Source organism: Danio rerio, chromosome 3 (genome assembly GCF_052040795.2).
Source record: "Danio rerio strain M-AB ecotype USA chromosome 3, GRCz13ab, whole genome shotgun sequence".
Lineage (NCBI taxonomy): Eukaryota > Metazoa > Chordata > Actinopteri > Cypriniformes > Danionidae > Danio > Danio rerio.
This window is the reverse complement of record NC_141023.1, coordinates 61,227,549-61,252,500: the sequence shown is the minus strand read 5'-3', so window position 1 is coordinate 61,252,500 and position 24,952 is coordinate 61,227,549. Positions and strand designations below refer to the sequence as shown.

The following is a 24,952-nucleotide window of genomic DNA, read 5'->3' as shown; positions in this document are numbered from 1 at the left end:
ATGGGGAAAGACGGAAACATCTGAAAACGGAGGCGGGGCTGCAAACGTTCGCCTATCTGATTGGGGCTTTTTCCTCAATATTAAGTAGCCCACACAGTTCAGCCACGCTTCCTCTTCTTGTAAGTTAAGACTTCGCAAGTTTGATCAAGGCTGCAGTCTCCCCCTTCTCAGTTTGATATGGAAAACATACCGAGGACACGGGTAAATCTTCAAAGGGAACAGTGTACTTTATAACTTCATTCACATCACCTTGGCTACGTTGTTTCACTTTCTCAACAATAAAATGTAAACATGATTTAAGGAACTGCCTATTTTCTTTTTAATATTAGCTACTTAACAGACAGCAGAAATGTTGAGGCGTCGTGCTGCATATATGAGCGTCATCTTCACTGTGTGGATATTTATAACAAAACGGAGCCGATAACGGTCTCCTTTCAATTTCAGTGAAAATACGAAACACACCCTCTCTTTTGCTGAAAATCAGTTTTAATAATCGATAATTATAAAAGTATAACATGCAATAAGTTTATACATTGTAGGAAATAAAGGCAAGCGATCAGTCAATGTACCTGGATTAATCATTAACTTATCATTAACTTATCTTTGCGCTTAACCAAAACATGTTACCTGTGAACAAGTAACTTAGTAGATTCCAATGACCAAAGTCAGGAAATTGGCCTATGTCGTTAGATAAAGACAACAACATGAATGAAATATCACGTTCAGCAAATATAGTGAGATTAGATCCAGCGGGAGATGCGTGATGTGCAGCCCGACAAGCAGAGCTCTCATCTGGGTAGAATGCTGGAGCGCTTGCCCGAGAGTGTGTGTGTGGTCACGTGATGTGCGTTTTCAGCGTTTTGGTGTGGACGGAGAGCTGTTCAGAAACGCTGGGTAAAACGCGAGTGTGGACGCGGATCGTTTTCATTCTACAACGCCGTTTTAAAACTAAAACGCACTAGTGTAAACGGGGCCTCAGACTGGTTTCTTAGGGTGCTTTCACACCTGTGAATCGATTCAGTTGTTCCGAAACAGAGATTAAAATTGTTACATTGTTGCTCTTTGCTCTTGGAGCGGTTCGCTTTCACATTGCAAAGTTTCCAATCGGACCAAAAGAGCTAAAACAAGTCACGTGCGAGTAAACTCTCCTCACATTGGTCAGAGTGTCAGGGTTTATTTTGCTGTGTCCCACTCAGCTGTCAGGAGAGGTGGTGGTTTGCTGGTGATTGACAGGTGCGTGCGCGCAACGTGTCTGAGGAGAGACGCGGTGGGAAGGGGTGAGAAGGGTGCGCGACGATGCCTATTTGAGGACCGGGAGGAAGACGCGAGATTATCGGGAGATTATCACTCGTTTGCGGGCATCCGGAGACTCACGAAACTTCCCACCCTACTCATAATTCTCTCTTCATATAGCCGTAAGCCTATTACATATCCATAAAACACAGTGATATAACCGCACTCGGATCACTTTCTCATTGCAATCGAACCGCTCCAGGGTTTGTTTCAATCGAGCCGAGACCACCTCATTCAAGCGATCTCGGAGCTATTACTTTGGCGCGTAACAGAGTGCGATTGCCCTGTTCACATATGTCAAACGAACCGCGCTAACTGGGCAAACGAGACACGTTCCGAAACAAAAGTGTAGGTGTGAAAGCACCCTTAAACATGACAATGAGTGCACTGTATGGGGTATTGTGTGTGTGTGTGTTGTGTTTAAGAGAAAAAGAGTGTGTAGAAGAGACCTCTGCACACTTGATATGTCAGAGGAAATAAAAAATAAGCAGTTCAGCTTTCTATAATTTGCTGTTTTACTTCATAGAAGTCCATTGCTCATGATGTGGAGTGTGTATTTCAACATTCAACAGTTTGCATTCTTTAAACGAGTCTAAAGAGATGAGTTTATTGGTATTGTAAAGGAAAAAGTAAACAAATACAAAATTGGAATGGTAAACAACTTCAAAAACTTTAGAAACCTATCTATGATTGTTTTCAGACTTGAAGCGATAATTTTAACAGATTGTACCTTCATATTACAGGGGAGCAAAATGTATGTATTGCAAACTTAACCTTACAGTAGGTGCACAGATATCACTGACTGCAACAGTCTGTACTAGGCAATTTGTCATTTGTTAGCTTTTTTTTTTCTTTTTCCCTGATATAAGTCAATGGCTAAGACAACACAAGTGCTTCATCCAGAACTAGCTTTGGCTTCTTTTTTGCCTGAGGTTAACGGAAAAGTTCCATGTACTGGTGTACTCCGAAAGCAGGATCTCTTTAGGGAAGAACTCTTCCACCTCAGGAGGAACATCCAGATCTTTACGCTCCATGTAGGACACAACAGTGTGTTTTAGCCTGAAGGACAGAAAGAATTTAGTGAGTTATGGTAAATATCTATGATCAGTCACATCACAATCTATACTTATTCTGGCCATGCAGATTTCTGTACACTGTAAAAAAAAAATCTTGCTGCCCTAAAACTTTTAGTTGAATCAAACTTTTTTTAACCAAATCAAACTGACTAAAAATATTAAGCTAAACTTTGTATAAATTTAGGTGAAACCTGATTAACTCATTAAAACAAGCTAAAGCAACATAAAGAAATTTACTGTCTTGACTACTTGTCATTACATTTCATACTGTTATGATCACCTGCGATCTAGCAGCTGCAATTCTGCCTCTGAAATGACCTACAGATCCCATCATGCACCTCACACACACACCAGCTCCTGTTCCCTCCCTGATTACAGACACAGCTGATGCTCGTAAGGACTGATGACCAGGGCTGCGTCCGAAACCGCATACTTCCATACTATTTACAGCATGCTAAAATCAGTATGCGAGCCGAGTAGTACGTTGTGGAAAAAAGCAATTTATTCGTATTACTTTTGTGTCTTTATTTTTTATAAGAAAATGTTTAGACTAAAAACAGATTAATCAATCAATCTTTCTCTTTTGTATGATACCACATATTGACCAGACACACTTGCTCTTTTTTTACTGTGCTGCATAGCAGCCGAGAAGGAACTGTGGGAAATAGCAGAATTAGAATAAATATAGTGCGGGGGCCCTTGTTTCAGACTGCTGTTTAATACTAAGTCTAGACATGTCACAAGGAGCATGATGCTTGTAGAAGTTGTGAAATACATTAAAGATGCACATAATTGTTCAGTTCTGGTATGCAGAAAAGGGTTGCAGAAAAAGGAAGTATGTCTGGGGTACAAGACCCAAAGGACTGCAGAATGACTGATAAGTGACGTTACCAAAACTCCACCTGTTAATATCAGTTGTGTATATATGCTGGGAAATCTCAGGAAATGTATGTGAGTTGCGAACCTCTTGAATGTAATTCTTGTATTGTATTGGGGTAACGTGACCCAGAGCTCTGTTATCGAATTATTCATTTGTATCTAATAAATTACTCATATTTTTGGCACTGAAGAAAACCCCCTCCAGACCTTTTCTTATCGAACACGCATGGAATTGGCTTGATATTACAAGAATGTCCGGATTTATAGAATTTAAAAATGAGTATGCGAGAAGTACCCGGATGACTTACTACTTGCAGAGAGATTATGAAGTGCGCATCCCATACATGCTGTGCTATCTCATGATGCCCCGCGATCGAATTTATGAATGGGAGTGAAGCGACGCAAATGTCGCAGGTAGGTCACGTGACCATGACAAAATGGCGGATGTAGTACGTCCGAATTCTGTTCATACTTTTTACATTCATAATGTATAGAACACACTTTTCTAACGGCCGAGTAGTATGTTTACATTCAAATGCATTACCTACTGAGTAGTAGGCGGTTTCGGACTCAGCCCAGGACTATTTATTCACCTCACTTTGACATACACATTGTAGTGGTGGGCAAAGCGAGGCTTCATGAAACACTGAAACATTCGTTGCAAATGTGTCGAAGCTCTGAAACATTTCGAAAGCTGTCTCTTCAAAAACCAGTGACACCAAGAGGTCATTTTTATGTATTGCTCTGGAACAGCTATAGCAAAGAAACAGCTAAGCAAATTGAGGTATTAAACCCCATGTTGTAGAGTTGAAGCTACAAGTGATTTAGTAGAGCGCTGAGAGTTCCAGACTAGCATGCAGAGATAATGGGTTTGAATCCAGGGTGATGCAGCTCTAGATGTTAGTTTTTAAATGCTATTTTTTCAACATTGGTCTGGGATCCAACTGAACACTTTGTGAATAAATATGTGTTGTTTTAGTCATAAAATGTAACATTATTAAAATACATCAAGTCATAATTTTCATTACAGATTTGCCAGTACTCGAAACGCTTTCAATCGATGCTTTAAATCGCTTTAGTCATGTGACCTGATGTTTCGAAACACTTTAGTCACATGACCTTTGTGTTTCGAATCACCTCGGTCATGTGATCTGGGTGTTTTGGATCATGCTTCAGTGCAGTGTTTCGAAATTTGCGCTTCAAGATGTCGAAACGTCAGTTTCACGTCAGCCATTACTAACACATTGCTGAGTCTTGTTTCTCCCGCGGACATTACAAGGCATTTTTCCTGTTTGTACAACCGTGTTTTAGATCCTTGTCTTGTTTACCATTTTTAATTCTTTGCCGCCTGTCCTGACCACTTGACTGTTTCTGAATACGCTTTCTGAATTACCCTCATGCTCCAGTGTGTATCCGTTTGACTGTTGCCTGCCTGTCTATTCTTTAAATATACTACACGTGAATCCTCATCTCTGTTGCCAGAATCGCTACGTTACATTACCAGAGTACAATACAAAAGCCAGACATTAACAAATCACCCCTCATTTCCGTAAAAAAAATAATAGAAGATGCTTATTCAACAACATAAGCTTATTGTCTTATTCATCACATTATAATACATCTGTCCATCTGTACCTCAGAAATGATACGTTAAATTCTAACTAAAGCAAAAACTGAAACCCTTCCAAAACTCTTGAAGAAAGAGAAGATTTACTATCAGCTCTCACCTCCAGTCAGGCCTGTAGGTGTCTGTGGCTTTTGGGCTTTTCAGGACCAAAAGCAGAAACTCATGCATCTCCAACAGGAAGGCATCAGCGCTGGACTTGGTGAAGAAACTTGTGAGCAGTCTCTTGTGTTCCTCCTGCAATGGCTGCTTGTATTCTTTACTGATTCCAACGAATGGATCCTAAAGAGCAGATGAATAAGTCATTATTATCTTACAATCTCAACCCAAATAGTTGACTTTACAAGAAAATTTTGTGGAAACCCAATGCCTTACACCACTCCTAAATCAGTTTTTACACAAGGTTAAACTAAACAGCCCAAGTTGAATTAACCCAGAAACTTGTTCTATGCTGTTCTAAATCAATTCAACTTGGGGTTTTTAGTTTCACCGTGTGGATGTGGTTCAAGGCAATGGGTTTCCATGGAATATTCTGTAACCCTTTACTTGAAGAGGGGTGTTTATAAGACACAGAACCCTTATAAGCATTACGTGACACATGAGTGAGATTTTATGCATGCTTATGACAACTCATTTGCTCAGTTGTCATTTTGCATGTGAAGATGTCATTGTTTGATATGACAACATGACGTAAATTAATACATCACAACCAGTATTTATCTTCGTTATGACAACTTGACATTACCAAGGAAACATAACTTGTCATAAATCTGTCATAAACATGACTGTCGTGCAGCCATTATATGCGTGTCATGAATATTTTTCTGATCACTTTTTTAGTGGAGCAACTATATTTGTTAAAATGTCTCATTAAAAGTGTAATTGCCGTGTCAAATAGTTTTTACCAGCGTCAATAATATTCAAATTCAGCTTGTACCACTGTAGTTGACGTAAAAAAAAAAATATGATGATGGTATAAAATTCATGAAATATTTATAATGACTTCATGACAATCATGTTTATTACAGATTTATGACAGTTTCTTTCTTTTCTTAGTAATTTCAAGTTGTCATAAAAAAACAAAATGTTAAAAAACAATGGCAGTTGGTATAAGCATGTTTAAAATCTTATTCACAGTCATGACACGTCATATCATAATTATAAAGGTTTCATGACAGCCCTATAAACACCTCTTCAAGTAAAGCAGGGGTCACAAACCCTGCTCCTGGAGAGCTACCTTCCTGCACATTTCAGTTGCAACCCTGACCAAACACACCTGTTTGTAATTATCAAGTGCTGCTTTAGGTACTATTAATTGGTTCAGGTGTGTTTGATCAGGGTTGGGCCTGAATTCTGCAGGAAGGTAGCTCTCCAGGAACAGGGTTGGTGACCCCTGAAGTAAAGCGTTACCCAAATTTTCTAATAAAGTCCACTACTTGGATTGAGAGTGTACAAACTCACTGAAGCAACAAACCAGAATAAAGTATTATCTGTGGGTATCCATCTTACCCTCTTCAGACGTAGCATTGTCTCAGATTTCAGAGAACTGAGTAGCTGCCAAAGGGCCACACAGTGCTTCAGGCTGCACCGACTCAATGCCTGCACACACAATTGTATTTCAATCACACATTTGGCGTCATTCATAAAACACAAGCAGAGCAAAGATTTGTGTATACCCTCTATAATGGTGCTCTGATGTACATTTTCAGATTCAAGCAAGTAAGATGGAACGAAAAAGATTTGTACACCTGCACCCGACTACATGTAAAGGAGTAATAATTCTGTTTTTTAATTGATTACCTTAAATACTGGTGCTCTGACATAATATATGCATCCCAAATCACATACTTATGCACGATTCTGCACCATTATAGTTAACGAAAACAAAAAAATGAAACTAAAATGTAAAATAATTGTCGTTAACTGAAATAAAAATAGGGCGAGGCAGTGGCGCAGGAGGTAGTGCTGTTGCCTCACAGCAAGAAGGTCACTGGGTCGCTGGTTCGAACCTCGGCTCAGTTGGCGTTTCTGTGTGGAGTTTGCATGTTCTCCCTGCCTTCGCGTGGGTTTCCTCCGGGTGCTCCGGTTTCCCCCACAGTCCAAAGACATACGGTACAGGTTAATTGGGTAGGCTAAATTGTCCGTAGTGTATGAGTGTGTGTGTGAATGTTTTCCAGAGATGGAAATTATGGTGTTACAGCATTAAACATTTATTATATTATTCATTCAGCCTCGCCATACAGTTTGATAGATCTCTTGGACTTTGAAGCTGCATCAGCTGACTTTATATATATTGTAAGGCCATTCACCCAATGAAAGTATACAGATCCTATGTAATACCAGTGAAAATGGCATCCACCACGATATCAAACAAGGAAGAAATGTGTATATGGCAAACCTTGAAGACATGTGTAGCCATGTGGTCAGTCATCTGCAGCACATCCTTCAAATAAACGCCTAGCTGCATGTTTGGCTCTCCCCCCGTCATAGCAAGGAAACCGACAGCTAGCTCAACTGTGGACAATGCCTCACACACGTCGCTGTAAGACTGTAGCTCCTTGACGAGGTCATACTGTGTGAGAGGCTGCAACAACTCCTGTAACAACACATTCAGAATCATGTTTGTATATTAGCTCTTATATTTTTTTACTTTGTACTTTTTTTCTACAACCACATACTCTCAGTCGAAAGTCTTTAAATAGTTTTTATTTGCTTTTATTGCATAACTTCTATTTCTCCAAATATAGATCCTTATTGTTATTGCTATCATTATTTTATTGGTGTTATTATTTTTAAGTTCATGAGTGGTTGTGTAAGCATTTCACTGCAAATCATACTGTATATGCAGCCCAGGCTGACTGTGGGTACCAACCCCTGTATACATTTCTGGAGAGTGCAAAATACGTCCCAGGAGGTACGTTTATTTTGAAGTTTTTGTTTTCGCAAATCTACCAGAGGTTACTGTGCAAGCTTTTTCAAAATCTCAACCTGTGAGTGCCATTTGCACCTGCTCTTCTCATGTAAATCCACAAGAGGCCGCTGTTAACTGACTGACCGACTGAACGAACCGATCCACCCACCTCCTTCTCTAAACCCAACCAATAGTGTTTTCAAAAGTACAGACTGACTTGCACAGCCTCTTCCCTAAACCCAACCGACAACGTTTTCAAAAGCACCGACTGACCCACCCTCTCACTTCTCTAAACCCAAATGACAGCATTTTCACAAGCAATTCAGAAAAAGAAAAGCCTTCGTTGTTGCCTGATTTTACCAGGTTTTCAGATCTTACCACGTACTCACACTGTTATTTACTTGTTTATTTTACTTTTTGGCTTTTGTTTTTGTTTTACCCGCTTTCTGGAATCATTCTTCGCCAAACTCGAACCCCATCGTCACGGTCAACTCTGCTCTGCCTCCCAAGTCCGCCAATGTACAGGGCGAGCCACTGGGCAAACTGGTAACAGCGAAAAAGCCGTGAACACTGAGGTAAAGGGTCAGCTGGTAGCTCAAAAAGAAACAGAAGCCGTCGGAGGCTTCATACCACCCCATATTTGTTTTAAAGACGAAATGCAGCCATAAGTACCTCTGGTCACATAATTCTCGCTCCCTAGAAATGTATACAGGGGTACGTATTCACAATGAGCCCATGTTGTTTATATGACTCTCTATGTGACAAATACAATTTGAATTTGTAAAGATTGTGAAATATTTCAATATGCTATAAGTATCTTTTCAGCAAAAATTTAAATAACAAATTAAAGGAGCAGCGCAAAAAAAGCTTTTTTTACTTTTTCTAGTTCAAATATTTAAAGATTCTTAAATAAAGAAGCATTTTCTAGACAAGTAAAAATAAAAAAAATGTTTGTTTTTTTTTAGAAATAATGTCAAAAAATGTTAAAAAAGCTAAATTATCTGGATGTAATCTTATTTCAAAGAGAAAACAAGATAATTTTAATTACCCCACTGGAAGATTATTTTCCCATTTTAATCAAAAACTAACTTATTTTTCAGTTATTATTTCTGAAAACAAGACAGTATTTTTGTCCTGTCTAGGAAATGCTTCTTGATTCAGGTATTTTTAGATATTTGGACTAGAAACAAGACAATTCTAAGTAACAAAAGGCATTTTAGTGCAATGTGCATTTGAATTGTTAAACATTTACACGGTTCATTAAATGCCTTTTAAAACTAAAGCTTTTTTACATACAGCTGAAGTCTGAAGAATTATTAGCCCCCCTTTCAATTTCTTTTTTAGATATTTCCCAAAATATGTTTAACAGAGCATGGAAATGTTCACAGTATGTCTGATAATATTTTTTCCTCTGGAGAAAGTCTTATTTGTTTTATTTCGGCAACAATAAAAGCAGTTATACATTTTTTAAACACCATTTACAAGTACAAAATGATTAAAATTATTATGCACCAAGTACAAAATTATTAGCCCCTTTAAGCTATAATTTTTTTTCAATAGTCTACAGAACAAACCATCGCTATACAATAACTTGCCTTATTACCCTAACCTGCCTAGTTAACCTAGTTACCCTAGTTAAGCCTTTAAATGTCACTTTAAGCTGTAGAGAAGTGTCTTGAAAAATATCTAGTCAAATATTAGTTACTGTCATCATGGCAAAGGTAAAATAAATCAGCTATAAGAAATGAGTTTTTAAAACTATTATTTGATTAGGTTATGATATGATTAGAAATGTGTTGAAAAAAATCAGCTTTCCGTTAAACAGAAATTGGAGAAAAAATAAACAGGGGGTCTAATAATTCAGGGGGGCTAATAATTCTGACTTCAACTGTATTTCATTTTTATTCATTTTACTTTTTTTTTTCGAATGCAGAATAAAACAAGTGATTAATTAAAATAAAGTCAAAATAATATGAGAGGTTCTTATAATTCAACATTTCAGATATACCTGTATGAGACAGTGATTATAATGCATTGAACAATGTAACTTACCTGCTGAACTTTACCCTTCACATCTTTAAATATGATCTCATAATTTCTGTCTTGTCTGTTTACCAATGTCGGAATCCCCTGAAGCAGACAAAAACAAACAAAAAATAAAACAGTAAGTGAAAGAGAATTATGCATTTACCTATTTGCATAACAGAGAGGAGAAAATAAGTATTGAACTTGTTTTTTTCCTGTGAATAATATTTCTAAAGAAGCTGTTGACATGGAATTGAACCAGATTTTGGTAAAAACCCAAACATTACAAATGTAAAAATAAAACAAAACCCCCAAAAACATGAAATATTAGTTATGTGTAATAATGAAATGTAGGAAAATGTACTGAACTACTGAAACATGGTAATGCTTTGTATAAAGGACAGCTTAAAGACACCTCTCATATGGAGAATGAAGTCACATGCATTGCTCAGGTGTGAGTTTGTCACAGACTTCAACAGAGAGTAAACATCTTGATGGTTCTGTGGGTCTCATCTATAAAACCTGATCTTTATTTTGTATTTTATATTGGATTTTAATTCAGGTCAGGTGATTGGCTGGGCCATTCTACAGCTTGATTTTCTTTCTCTGAAAGCATTTGAGAGTTTCCTTTGCTGTGTTTTTGATCATGGTCAGGCTGAAATGTCCTCCCTGGTTTTACCTTCATCATCCTGCTAATGTAGATGTTGGACTTAAGCAGCTGATATTAACTTACGCTGATGAAGGCAATAGGGTTGCTGAAGAAATACTAAGAGATTCCAGCTGCTGTCTGGGCGTTCACTGCCTTTCCACACCTCCCTTTCTTCATGTGTTCAATTGTTTTTCCGTGTGTCATTTAATTTTATTATGCATAGTTTAATTTGTAAACTAATTACACTTGTTTTATTAGCATATATGAATTTGTTTGCTTGTTACCAACATCTGGTCAACATTTCAAGTCAACAGCACCTTTATAAATGTTTTCTGAGAAAAATGGTAACGTGTTCGGTACTTATTTTCTGTGCTGTATACATACCATAAAAACACTTAAGTTACACAAGTAAATTTGTAGGAATAGCCAACAATACACTGTATGAGACAAATATTTTTGACTGATGTGTCAAAAACACATCATTAAATAATAATAATAATAATTCCTTACATTTATATAGCGCTTTTCTGGGCACTCAAAGCGTTTTACACACAATGGGGGGGAATCTCCTCATCCACCACCAGTGTGCAGCATCCACCTGGATGACGCGACGGCAGCCATTTTGCGCCAGACCGCACACCACACACCAGCTGATTGGTGGAGAGGAGACAGTGATGAAGCCAATTGGAATATGGGGATGGTTAGGAGGCCATGATGGACAGAGGCCAGTGGGCAGAGTTGGCCATGATGCCGGGGTTAAAGCCCTACTCTTTTCGAAGGACATCCTGGGATTTTTAACGACCACAGAGAGTCGGGACCTCGGTTTAACGTCTCATCCGAAAGACGGCGCTCACTGACCAGTATAGCGTCCCCATCACTATACTATGGCATTAGGACCCACACAGACCGCAGGTTGGGCGCCCCCTGCTGGCCTCACTAACACCACTTCCGGCAGCAACCTAGCTTTCCCATGTGGTCTCCCATCCAGGTACTGACCGGGCGCAGCCCTGCTTAGCTTCAGTGGGCGACCATGTGAGAGTTGCAGAGTGCTAGCTGCCGGCATTAAAGACTATTTGTACATGTATTGCTAGGATCTTAATCTGCTACAACCATATAAGGCAGTTTTCTCAATGTTTCTCAATTCCAGGTGTTCAAAAATGCATCTTAACCAAATTTTGTCCAATCCTAGCTTACCATAAATCAATGGAACTCTTATTTATTGGGTTTTCATGTGCATAAATCAAATATTTTTTAAAGTGTGCCTTTTTTGACTGGTTTTGTGGTCAAATTGATCTCTTTAGGTGCCATAACATACATTAATTGTGATGAGTGGTTTGCCTTGAAGAAAGCGGGTGAGGATCTGTTGCTGAATCTTGGGCAGGTCGTACTCCAGCAGTGTTTCCTGTCCACACTCCATGCTGTACTGGCAGTTGGCAAGCACCAGGGGCAGCAGATCCCGGTCATACTCATAACGGATAACATGCAGCTCTGTCAGTTCTGCTGGGCTTATCTTGTAACTAAAAAAGGGGACAAAAAATATAGCATGCATCTATAAAATTAGGCACATAATTTACTTCATCGTAATTGTTATGATGAAAAAAGGACATATTGTAAAATGCAGTAAAATTAAGTATATGTAGTAGTGCACTTTAATTGACTAAATTAACCTGTTCAGACCTGATTTGTTCTGACATTAATTGTGTCCGAAAAATGTTAAACATACATAATCACTTCAATAAATGGGATGAAATAGTTATTCTACATTTTTAATTTATCATTGGTGGTCATTTTTATCCTCCATTTCAGTAGACTTAAGGTCTTATGTTTGTCACAAAAATATATTAGCATAACATTTTTAGACTTTCCCCGGGATGCTAAGGACTGTGACCCCCCTATAGTTGGGGGAACATTATAGGAAACTATTTCCCATATGCACAGACAATTTAGGATGAGTTACACCATGATAAACAGTATTAAGAGTTATGGATTTGTTCTAATAAATGACTCTAGATTATCATTGACTAATAGGGATGCAACAATACAGTTAGCCAATGGTTCAATGCATACCTTGGTTTTTTAACAATGTTTTTGGTTCGGTTCAGTTCTCATGGCTTGACACAAGTTTATTTATTTTTTTGTTATGGTAATAGGAACAGCAAGAGGTTAAGGAAAAAAATAAACAATTTATTGCAATACTTTGTTTTACTTAAAAGCCAAGAGAAGTACACAAGTTCCTAGTGTATTGTATTAAAATTAACACTGAAATCTCAGAGCTGCTGGTAGCCCATGTACAAACTTGGGAAAAACATAAAATCCTACACTTTGAAAATAAACATACATGTGAAGTTAATAAAGATAAATTGGCCATTTCAAATGAACATAGTTGTACTTAAGTAAACATAAATAAACCATCTTCATTATCTTGTTGCTGAAAAAGGTGCGAGATGGTAGTCTGTAACGCGGATCGAGTGCTTTTATAAGATGACAAAAGCCTACATCTCCAATCACCGAAAACAAATTGTTTTGTGGAGGACTTTATTACCTTCTCTGCTATTCTGCCTTCAGACAGTGATATTGCTGGGTGATTTGAATTTTTGAATGTAAACGTACTACTGGGTCGTTAGAAAAGTACGTTCTATACAGTATGAATTTAAAAAGTATGAATGGAATTCGGACGTACTACATCTGCCATTTTGTCATGGTCACGTGACCTACCTGCGTCAGTTGCGTCGCCTCACTTCCATTCATGAATCCTCTCACGGGGCATTATGGGATATCGCAGCATGCATGGGATGCGCACTTCAGAATCTCGCCGGAAGTAGTAAGTCATCCAGATACTTCTCGCCTACTGATTTTCGAATTCTATGAATTCGGACATACTACTCGGCTCGCATACTGATTTTAGCGTACTATATAGTATGGAAGTATGCGGTTTCGGACGCAGCGATGGTTATACGTGTAAAGCACACAGTTATTTTTTGTTCACCGTTTATTCTTTCATTGGCATTATACTCAACAGCAAAACCGAAATGTCCTCACACCGCAGATTTAAAAGACGCCGGGGCTTCCTTGTACTGTTGCCTCACTTCTTCACCACCACTTGCCATGTTAAAGTGTGGAATGATGGTTAGCCCCCCTAACTTTAGCACATAGTGATTGGATATTTACTCGCAGGGAGGAGTTTCCTCATCTCAGCTCATAGACTTACAGGCACACACAAACAGTCAATTCAGGGAGATATAAAACGCACATAAATTATTTAAACGTAAAACCGAGAAAACCGCAATTCACAAGCACGTATTAAACCGTGGAGGTCGTACCTAATGGTTCAATATTATATTGAGAAATTGTGGCATCCCTAGTGACTACTATATGAAGCAACACAATTGGCAATGGATATCTGATGAATCTCTTACTCTGAGTCCTCTCCGGTGTGTTTTTCCACAGTGTACATGAGGTCATTGTGAATGGTGATGAGGTAACTGACGAGGGCAGTGGAGCACAGGCCCAGGCCACGTCTCTGTGGCAGCAGCACCTGCAGGTCAGCGTCCAGACCAAGATCCTTCTCAGTGTAGTCAGCCGGAAGCTTGATCTCTCCTTTCAGAAACAGATCATTCCATGTATCAATTTATGTATCAAACAGGGTCACATCTTCAAGAAATGATCTGGTTTTTCTGCACTGATAAGTGATTTTAGCAAAGACGACATGTTACACAATATGAAAAGAACACGATTTTGTGTCATTAGTTAAGCAGTTAAGATTATTTCTGTCTATAGTTTACCTTTTAATTCATAGATCACATTTTATAAGCAATCATTTGCAAATTCTGTCAGTTTTTTAAATATGTTTTTTTTTAAATAGAAATACGGGTTTAAGTAAAAATAAATGATGGCTTACCTGTGTTAGCCAGAGATACCCTTATTTGGTTCCACGTTGTCAAGAAGATTTTGATGCGCTTTTCATACCAAGCAGTGAGTGAAGCTGTTTAATGAAAATATCACTATTACTATGTTGTGCATTGAACATAATCTTTACATATATAAATAGCAAAGTTGCACATATTTGTGCACACACATATGCTTGAACATATACAACACTATGCTTGAACATATACAACACTAAAACATATACAACACTAAAACCAAAAGGTTGGGGGTAAATGTACCCAATGTATGCCTTCTATCAATGGTACCAGTACACATTTGCCAGTTACTCATGCTGCTGGTGTGCTGTTGCACCTCTGGATGGTTTCACTTTGATCAAGTTACTGTATCATGCCAGGTTCACACCAAATGTGAAACGCTCATTCGCAGAACTCGGTTGAAGAACGTGTTTATGGCAAACATGTCATGTAGGTTTTAGATGCATGTCATCTGAGGGCGTAAACGTTGAGCACATTCAGTTCCGGGGTTCCTGCTTTTCCCTAGACAGAGTTCTTGCCCGACAGAGATTTCTCTGGAGTCTCTCAATCATCATACAATGTTATTTACAGTGTGTTAGTTGATGAAAGATATTCATTTTAATTACAATGACAATTTATCTTGATTTTTAGCACAAAACAAAAACCAATGATCCTTAAAACGTCTTAAAAGTCTTAAAAAGACTTACAAAGTCTAAAATTAGAAAATCGAAATTTAAGGCCTTAAAAATGTTAAATTTGCTGTTCTAGGTCGTAAATATTTTTGCACAGGTCTTACTTTTCCAATGTTCATGTAACGCTACATCTAAAGCTCATTTAAATTCTTTTTTGTTGCTGTTGCTTGGTTTTCGTAGTGTAGTTCTCTATTTCACTAGTCCAATTGTAATTTGCGGTATTACAACTACAAACGAGACCAACATGCAATAGCCAATCAGCTTTCTGTTATTGAACTCAGAGAGCACGGCGAATGTACAATAACTAGCTTAATTACCCTAACCTGCTTAGTTAAAGTGTACTTTGTCAGTAAGTGTACTTCTTGCCATAATATAATTTCATAATAATATAATATAAACAATTATAATTGTAGAGCAACCCAAGTTCTGTAGTCCTTAATATTTAACTTTAATAGGTAGAACTGTCTTAGATGTGAAAAAAAGCAAGTGATGCATCATTTAGATTAAAAAAATCTTGAATGGTTATAAAAATCTTTATAATAAATTATAAAAATAATAAAAAACTTTTATCTTGAATGATATTAATGATATGACTATGGAAGTTCTGATATGGAAGTAATGATATGTTCTGGAAGCTTTCTACTTCTCTGTTTATCTGTCTGATTTTACTGTCTATTTCTTTTGACCACCCTCTGTCATTTAAAAGAATATCTCAATGGCGAACGCGTCAAGTTTAAAAGCCTCGTCCATTTCATGATGTGTGCGATGTGGCGCCAGGCGAAAGTATAAATCAGCCTTAAGATGTTTGTTTGTTTTTCCTGTAGCTCAATGGTGCATCTAACCTGTCTTTAGTACTGTTCAATTTGAATACATTTGTTTTACCACAAATTTTGTGATTTTGCATTTTCTCTTCATTTGTATGCATGTTTTCAAAATTGCGATATAGGTCTTAAATTTAATACTTAATGGTCTTAAAATGGTCTTAAATTTTACATTATGATATCTGCAGAAACCCTATCAACTTTGCTACAGTAGCAAAGCCTGATATAATCATTTTATAACCAAACACGAAACCTTTCTCCATAAACATTTCACCTGCTTATTTTTTTTCAAAATGGACTTTTTACCTGCTTTCTGGTCTTGCAGGAACTCGCGTATGGTTTTGTAGGTTAAGTCTGTTATGTTCTGGAACTTCTTTACTAAATCCCTCTGTAGAACCAAGATGTCAGGCAGGAACCTCACCAGCCGAAGCTCTGCTTCCTAAAATAAATGGTTTACATCTCATTAGTCTCAAAGTATCCACACCCTAATTTCACACTTTCATTCTCACATCTAAACACAACTTAATGGTATTTTGTGTTTACACAATCATGTTTATCCAACTGTATATTTAGTTTAGCTGGTCTAATCTGTACTAACCTCAGGAAACATGCATAAGGATTGCAAATTCTACCAATATTGTGTCAATATTTACATATTTTCCATAATTACTCATTGATTTTTTTCACAGTTTTAATACTGCAGATGAACGCGCATTTAAGTATAACCATAAGCAGGCAATTAAAATAGTGATTTCTATTTCTATATAACCAAAACATTTTCCTGTTTATACTTTCAATTGTCCTGTCCCATTAAGGGTAAAAATATAAAACAACAACAACAAAAAATCTTAAACAAGCAGAATTCACTGTATATCACTGTATATCACAGAACTGTACATCATGAATCTGTATTGCTGAGGAACATCTTACCCTCTGAAGGAATCTCCAGAGAACAGGCAAAGTGTCCCGGCCATTATTCTGCTCCACAATATGGGTAAGACTCATCAGTGAGACCTTATTCCTGCAGCTCCAGATGGATGAATTATGAATGAGGGAGTTCTGAGGCAGAGAACGCAGGAAACGCCCTGGTTCCCCAAATGTCAGCTTCATCACCGGATTAGAAGATACTCGCTCATCTTCCCTGATGAAGGCGTTTACTTCCTTTAGCTGATGCTCCAAAACCTGAGAGAGATTACAATTCAATGAATAATCCTCTCAAATACTTTGGTTTGTTTGCAAGTACTTTTAAAAGGTGGAACAGTTAATCAACCATTCCATCTCATTTAACCAATTGGTTTTTGCCTAATGTTACTTCCCTACTCAATTTACCTGTGATAAAAGTTATAATTCTTATGCGTTTTGTGATCTACTAAAAGATGGAATGTTGTTTACCTTCAGATGATGTGTGATGACGTCATTATTCATGGCATTTTCCCACCCATTTCTTGCATCTTTAGTGGAAAGGTTTGGATCATATGGAACAGGCCCTGCTTACAAGGTGACATTGCTTGAATTAATGAAAGAGGACTGGTATGGCAAGTAGCAAATGCAAACTTATAGTTGCAGGTGTTCTTACATTGGCTGGTCTGATGGGGTTCCAGTAGACTGTGGATGGCCAAATGGATGGTAGAGACTGTATCATCCACTCCTTTGCCCAGTGCCTTGCTCAGCTGCTCCATGTCTTTCAAGAGATGTTGCATTAGAAATGCATCAGGATGCACCACAGCAGGCTTGATAATCTGCATTATACTCTGAACAGAAACGGGCAAAGATAGGAGATACTGGTAAAAGTGCCCTCAGAAAAATATTGTCTTCAATTCAAACATATTCATCCATCCATCCATCCATCCATTTAGTAATCTGTCCATCCATCCACCCATCCATCCATCCATCCATCCATCCATCCATCCATCCATCCATCCATCGATTTAGTAATCTGTCCATCATCCATCCACCCATCCATCCATCCATCCATCCATCCATCCATCCATTCATCTATTTAGTAATCTGTCCATCCATTCATCCATCCACCCAACCATCCATCCACCCACCCAACCATCCATTCATCCATCCATCCATATATCCATACAACAATCTATCTATTTAGTAATCTGTCCATCCATCCATCCATCCACCCAACCATCCATCCATCCATCCATCCATCCATCCATCTATTTAGTAATCTGTCCATCCATTCATCCATCCACCCAACCATCCATCCACCCACCCAACCATCCATTCATCCATCCATCTATCCTTACAACAATCTATTTAGTAATCTGTCCATCCATCCATCCATCCACCCAACCATCCATCCATCCATCCATCCAACAATCTATTTAGTAATCTGTTCATCCATCCACCCATCCATTCATCCATCCACCCATCCATCCATCCATCCATCCATCCAACAATCTATCTATTTAGTTATCTGTCCATCCATCCATCCACCCAACATCCATCTATCCATCCATCCATCCATCCATCCATCCATCCATCCATCCATCCATCCATCCATCCAACAATCTATCTATTTAGTAATCTGTCCATCCATCCATCCATCCATCCATCCATCCTTCCATCCATCCTTCCATCCATCCATTCATCCACCTATCCATCCATCCATCCATCCATCCATCCATCCATCCATTGAAGCCTGGCTGGTAGAGGATTTGTACAATTTTAGCCGTGAAAGCTGCCCTCCCCCTCTTCTTTAGTACTGTTCTTGAATTTTATTTTTAAAGAATGGGCCTATACAGTTACCTTTTTTCGAGTTTAGAGTATCACTTCATCTTTGCCCAGGTGACAGTCAATTAGGACACCTGTTGACAAGCGGCCCAATACTGGGACCACATCACCTTAGGGTGTACTCACACTAGGTACGGTTGCCTTGAACCGTGTCTGAGCACGATTGTCCCCCTCCTCTCTCCCCCTTGGCCTGCACTCACACTGCAGTTTCACCTTCCAAGCCCGATCCTGCTTATGTCATTGATGAAGCGACTGTTACCTCCATAAATTAGGAAGAGAAGTGCTCTCGCTTAGTACATAAGAGATTGCTTTAGTTACATTGTTGTGTATTATTTTAAGTCTTTAGGAATGCGATGACACACAGTCAAATATTTTGCTGAACAGATCCACCACTTCTGACACAAAAGGTTTCATGAAAGTTATCGTGCTGCACATATTGGGAGCTAAAGATGCTGAACGTGCAGCCAGGGGTACGCATCTTTAATAAACTATGACAGTTCGCATGCATTGAAAAGTAAGAAGGATTAATAAATTCATATTCTAACAGTCCCTTAAAAGTGACATCGTGTTCAGGGCTGGCCAACTAAACCGCACCCTGGCGAGATTCGGAGCTCTCACACTTGTCAAACAAACTGGGGATATGGGGTCAAACATGCGCGGGCACAATTCGGATAGCCTAGTGTGAGTACACTCTTAGTTTATTGTTTGTTTACATTCACTAAATAAGCAACTGTTATACGTATATCATTTGAATGCTCTGTCGGATTATAGTCAGTATCACATCTACAAGGAGATCATTTGCAATTTACAAATATTATTATTGCTAATAACATAGGTGTTGCTTATGTTGTGTTGCTATTTTTAATACAACTGCATTTAATCATCTTGGAGAACTTTTAAAATACAGTGGGGGAAATAAGTATTCAACACGTCACCATTTTTCACCATTTCTAAAGGTGCTGTTACTTGAAATTTTCACCAGATGTTGATAACAACTAAAGAAATGCATATATGAAAAGAAAACAAATCTAAATAGTTTTCAAATTAAGTTAAGTGTAATAAAATTAAATGTCGAACACATGAAGAAAGGAAGGTGTGGAAAGGCAGTGAAAGCCCAGACAGCAGGTAAAATCTCTCAGAAGTTATTCAGCAATCCTCTGCCCTTCGTCAGTGTAAATTAATATTAGCTGCTTCAGTTGAACCTCTACATTAGCAGATGAAACTAGAGTGGAAATTTCAGCAAGACAATGATCCAAAACACAGCCAAGGAAACTCTTAAATGCTTTCAGAGAAAAAAAATCAAGCTGTAGAATGGCCCAGCCAATCACCTGACTCAAATCTAATAGAAAATACCAAATAGAGATCAGTTTGGATAGACGAGACCCACAGAACATCAATATTTTTTACACTCTATTGAAATCTGTGAAAAATCCACACTTAGTGCGTAAAAAGTGGCTGATCTGTTCGGTGAAATATTTGACTGCGTGTCACTGCATCTCAAATGACTGAAACAACATAACTAAAGAAATCTCAGCTGTGCTGAGCGAGCGCGCTTCTTGCTGAACAGCGCATCATCGATGACGGAAGCGTGCTCAGGCTCCAATGCATTGTGAGTGCGGGCCATTGGGGGAGTCGGGAGGGGGGACAAGCGTGCTTCGGCCCAGTTTAGGGCAACTGTACATAGTGTGAGTACGCCCTTAAGCAATGCATGCCGTTTTTATATTTGGCTTAGCAAAGCTGGCTATTTGAAGGACTTGTTCCAGATTTCTTCTGGAATGATAAGTCGCTAATGTTCATGGCATGTTTAAAGCATAATTGAATCAAGATATATAGAATGCAGTACCTGTGGATTGTTCTGAGTTCCTATCAACATGGACATGTGTGTGAGCAGTCTGAGAAGAGCGAAGGGGGCAGGTGACATGTTCTTAGTGTCCTGCATGTCAGGGAGGTCACGACGTTGAGCATCACCCAGAATGTGTCCAGATTGAGTACGATCCACTCTGTACAGATAAAACAATTAGCTCAAAATAAATTCTTCTGTTTGAGGAAACATACAAAATAGACATCTCTCAAACAATGTCATCTTTGCATCTAAAATGACTGAATAAATGACACCTAATGAGTATCACAACTCATGACTTCAAGTAAAGTGTTACCAATACAACAGTAAAAACACAAATACTACAGGTGTAACTTACTGTATTTGCATGGCTCGGAAACCATCAACAGGTCTGTGGTTGGATCCACCTATTTCTGCATCACAGTCCGGACAGCGACTAACCTCCATAGGTTGACCACACTGGAAAAATGTATGAAATTATTTAGATTTTGGGAGAAAAAAACATATAATTTTCTAATTAAATTTAATTCAGTATTATATACAGTACATGCACTAATGGTAAACCAAATCATAGCAAATAAGTGACATGACCTACCTCACCAACAGTGCATGGATGACCATTAGGACAGACTGTTAAAAAACATCAGAGATTTAGACTGAAATAGAGATCGTTTTATTTCAATGTAGAATGCCTTGTCAATGTCAAAAACATTTAAAATTGTGTTTAAATTGAAGATTTCAGGAAATTTTCTGGAATGACAGGAATTACTGGATCTTATTTATAAATGTATTTGCTGCTTTTAATGTACCTTTACCTACGTATTCAAATAGTAAAATCAAAACGTTCTTTCTGTCTTTTTGAATATCCCTGCTTCACTTTAGAATGTCACATTACAGAACTTTGATACAGTATAGTTTGCGACCATTGTTTAATGTTTTGTTGTGAGTAATTGCATAATCGTAATCATAAACCGTTTTGCTAGGGTATTCCTAAGTCAGAATCCATATTTGCAAATTTAAGGATGGGAAAATCCGCTTTGCGTCCTGGCGCATGGTCTAAAAGGGTTAAGTTTATTTTCCTAATGAGTTATACGTGTGTTTTGAGAATAAACCAATCAGAGTCTCATCTCCCATTCCCTTTAAGAGCCAGCTGCATCACGTCATGAGCGCATTTGCTATTTACAGGACATAAAGTAAGTTCACTTTCGCTTTTGCTCTCGTGGGTAGGGAAACCTTTATGCACAGACATCAGTTAACCTATAAATAATTAAGTTTGTTTGTTAAGCGCAAAAATTTGTTTTAAAACTATTTCTAAATTCTGTTCTAATTTCCAGCAAACGAATAAATAAACAATATTAACGAAGTGTGGTCATTTATTTCCAAATACACCTGCTCTGCCCCATATGGCCTAAACCCTGACAGGTAGACAAATCTAAGCTTGTTTTTAATAAAATAAATATAAATATGGATATGATAAATAATACTGCTAATAATAATAACATTATACAAAAGCAAATTGAATAAACTGAAAAAGCCTCCCGAGATGAAGAAAGTATGAAGGCAGTGGTTTTTAAATTCATGTAGGCTAGAAATTAATATGTTTTGTAATATTTGAATCATTTATATTTATATCCTATATATATCCTTATTATATCCTATATATATCCTTAATATATTATATCTTTTGCATATGTAAAGATATTTGCGTATTGCTCTACATCTTGTGTGTAGTGTGTAAGCCAGACACACTTTGCGCCAGACAATAGACCGACTTTGTTCTGGTCTAAAGAACAGACTATTTACAGTTTCTCAAAATAGCAACGCGCCAAAACACGCCTGCTTTTTTAGACCAGAACGCCTATGGGCGCACATATGATCACAAATGCATTTGCTATTTAAACAGTGTGGCGCAACGCCTCAAAATGACCCTTGCGCCGAGGTGAAAGTAGCAAATAGCAATTGCAATGCGTCTTGCACCACATTGCGCCGGGTGTATGATAGGGCCCTGTATTTCTGAAAAATTGGATGACTAAAAACCTTTTATTACTAAATTCAGATTAAAAAGTTACTTATTATACCAAAAAACCTTACACACAAAAACTTGTAATACTGTCTAACTCTTGATGGATGTTCATTTTAGTCCTTGGGCCCTATCTACCTACCTGTGGCAAGATGTGTACTGCGCGATTTATTGCTTATTTTAGACCAGCGCAAGCCTCATTTTCACATTTTGCACCACGTGGTTTAAATAGCAAATCCATTTGCGCCACTGTGGACTCATGGGTGTGCCAGTCTAAGAAGAAGGTGTTTTAAGGCGCATTGTTGGTGCGTTGCTATTTTGAGGAACTGAAATAGATTGTTCCATTGACCAACTAAAAGCTGGTCTAAAGTCCAGCGCAGAGCGCGTTAGTTGTGAGCCTATGCAAGTCCAAATGCTTACACATTGCTTTATACACACAGGATGTAGAGCAATACACAAAAATCTTTACATTTGGGAAAAAAAGGATTAAAATGATACTTAAATTATTATTTTCTACATAAATATAAAACCACTAGCTCCATGCCTTCTTTATCTCAGGGTTTTTTTTTTTAGTTTATTCATGACAATTTACATTTGGATAATGTTATTTTTACTGGCAACAATATTTATTAAATGCAAATGTATATTTGTTTTAATAAAAACAGGTTTAGATTTTTAGAGTTTTAAAGGCGTATGCATCACCATGTGGGGCATAAGAATAGGACGTGTGTTTAGATATAACAATAATAATTGACCACACTTCGTTATTACTGTTCATTAATTAGTTTGCTGGAAATTAGAACTGAATTTAGAAATAGTTTTGAAACAAATCTTTGCACTTAACAAACAAAATTAATTATGTAGGCTAATGGATGTCTTCAGTGGAGTGGGTACAACACAGTTTCCTTATCCACGAAAGTAAAGGAGTAAAGAGTAAAAGTAAAGTGAAGAGGCCGAATGGAGGAGGCTCATTCTTTCTCCTTGCGATGGTTTGTTTAACAGTTTTCTCGCTAGAGAAGCATTCAGCTTTACAAAGTTGGCCATGTAAACAGCAAATGCACCATTGCGTGACAACTGACTCTTAAAGGGAATGGGTGATGAGACTCTGATTGGTTTGATGCACATTATGCAAAACACAGCCATGACTCATTAAGAGAATAAGCGCAACCCTGTTAGACCATGCGCCATGGCGCAGATCATATTTTTCCATCCTTAAAACAGCAAAAGTATATTCGAACACAGCCTTTATACTTTTGCGTCATACGCTTTAGACATTGTGCCTAAATTGTTAAAAGAGAGCTCCTCAGCTTCAGTCAAAAATTTGGGGTGATATTTGATAGCACCGTGTCATTTAAAGGCCACATTTCAAGCATCTGTAAAACTGCTTTTTTATCTTAAGTGTTGATAATTCCAAATATGCTTTCAACATCTAATGTGGAAAAACTTGTTCAGGCTTTTATGACCTCTGGGTTAGACTACTGTAATGCATTACAATGTGGTTGCCTTGTAGGCCTAACTAGCAATAGTTTAAAATGCAGCTGCTAGAGTGCTTTCTAAAATTAAGAAATATGTTCATATTAGTCTGATTCTATCAGCATTGGACTGGCTCCCTATTAAACATTATATACATTTTTAGATCTTATTATGTTGGCATGAGAAAGCCAACATACTGTTATACTACTCTGTCCTTGAAAACAAACGTATCTCCTCCTAGGCCGTTCATGCCACAAGGCCCAAATGTGGTCAAAATGTGCTTTCTGCATTCAAGATTGTTGCCATATCTCCTCATGCCTATAAGACTTATCGTTTTTTAAATTAAAAATGTTAAATATTAAATTTTTATAACCCGGGCATATAAAAAAATTATACAAGCCCCAAATTTGGCCAAAAGCTGTATTTAGATGCGTTAGATTTTGTTGCTATATCTTTAACATTTATCAGACTTATAGTTTTCCAATAAATAATTTTTAAGCATTATTTTTCTCAAAATATGGCTTTATTTTTGACTTACACTCCATATTTTTTACATATATGGCAAGCCATTTTTGCATGTGTCACTTTCACACTTATTAAGCATTGTATTTTCAAAAAAATACGGCAAGCCATTTTTACATAATGTTCATTCCCTTAGTCCCTTTATTAATCAGGGGTCGCCACAATGGAATGAACCGCCAACTTATCCAGCATTTGTTTTACACAGCGAATGCCCTTCCAGCCGCAACCCAACACCAGGAATACACAATGTTCAAGTCCAGTTTTTGACACTCATAAAGACTGTCATAGAAACATCGGGGTTGATTTAGATCACTCATATTGCCAAGAAGCTTTGATGTATCATCACTAACCCGTCAAATGTCCCCATAGCAATAAAACAGTATAACCTAGCAACCATTTAAAAATAGCAATATCTTTACATTAGAACATCGTAGGGACCTGGGCATTAGCTTGTTTGACTCATGCTAGCAAATGGGA

The 24,952-nt window shown here is 37.8% G+C and overlaps 1 protein-coding gene across 1 annotated transcript in view; it reads right to left on the bottom strand.

The window, feature by feature from the left end:
• Positions 1-1,871: 1,871 nt before the first annotated feature.
• The window catches only part of LOC100537840 (E3 ubiquitin-protein ligase rnf213-alpha-like), a 107,232-nt gene continuing 84,151 nt past the window's right edge, over positions 1,872-24,952 (bottom strand). The window contains exons 54-68 of the mRNA XM_087245245.1: positions 21,056-21,090; positions 20,819-20,919; positions 20,464-20,620; positions 17,449-17,623; positions 17,265-17,359; positions 16,803-17,054; positions 16,179-16,311; positions 14,356-14,439; positions 13,874-14,054; positions 11,773-11,974; positions 9,836-9,913; positions 7,271-7,468; positions 6,382-6,471; positions 4,976-5,154; positions 1,872-2,352 (exon numbers count right to left, since the gene is read on the bottom strand). Coding sequence (XP_087101371.1) covers positions 2,199-2,352; positions 4,976-5,154; positions 6,382-6,471; positions 7,271-7,468; positions 9,836-9,913; positions 11,773-11,974; positions 13,874-14,054; positions 14,356-14,439; positions 16,179-16,311; positions 16,803-17,054; positions 17,265-17,359; positions 17,449-17,623; positions 20,464-20,620; positions 20,819-20,919; positions 21,056-21,090 — 2,114 coding nt within the window. The 3' untranslated portion in view covers positions 1,872-2,198. The remainder of the gene's footprint in view (positions 2,353-4,975; positions 5,155-6,381; positions 6,472-7,270; positions 7,469-9,835; positions 9,914-11,772; positions 11,975-13,873; positions 14,055-14,355; positions 14,440-16,178; positions 16,312-16,802; positions 17,055-17,264; positions 17,360-17,448; positions 17,624-20,463; positions 20,621-20,818; positions 20,920-21,055; positions 21,091-24,952) is intronic.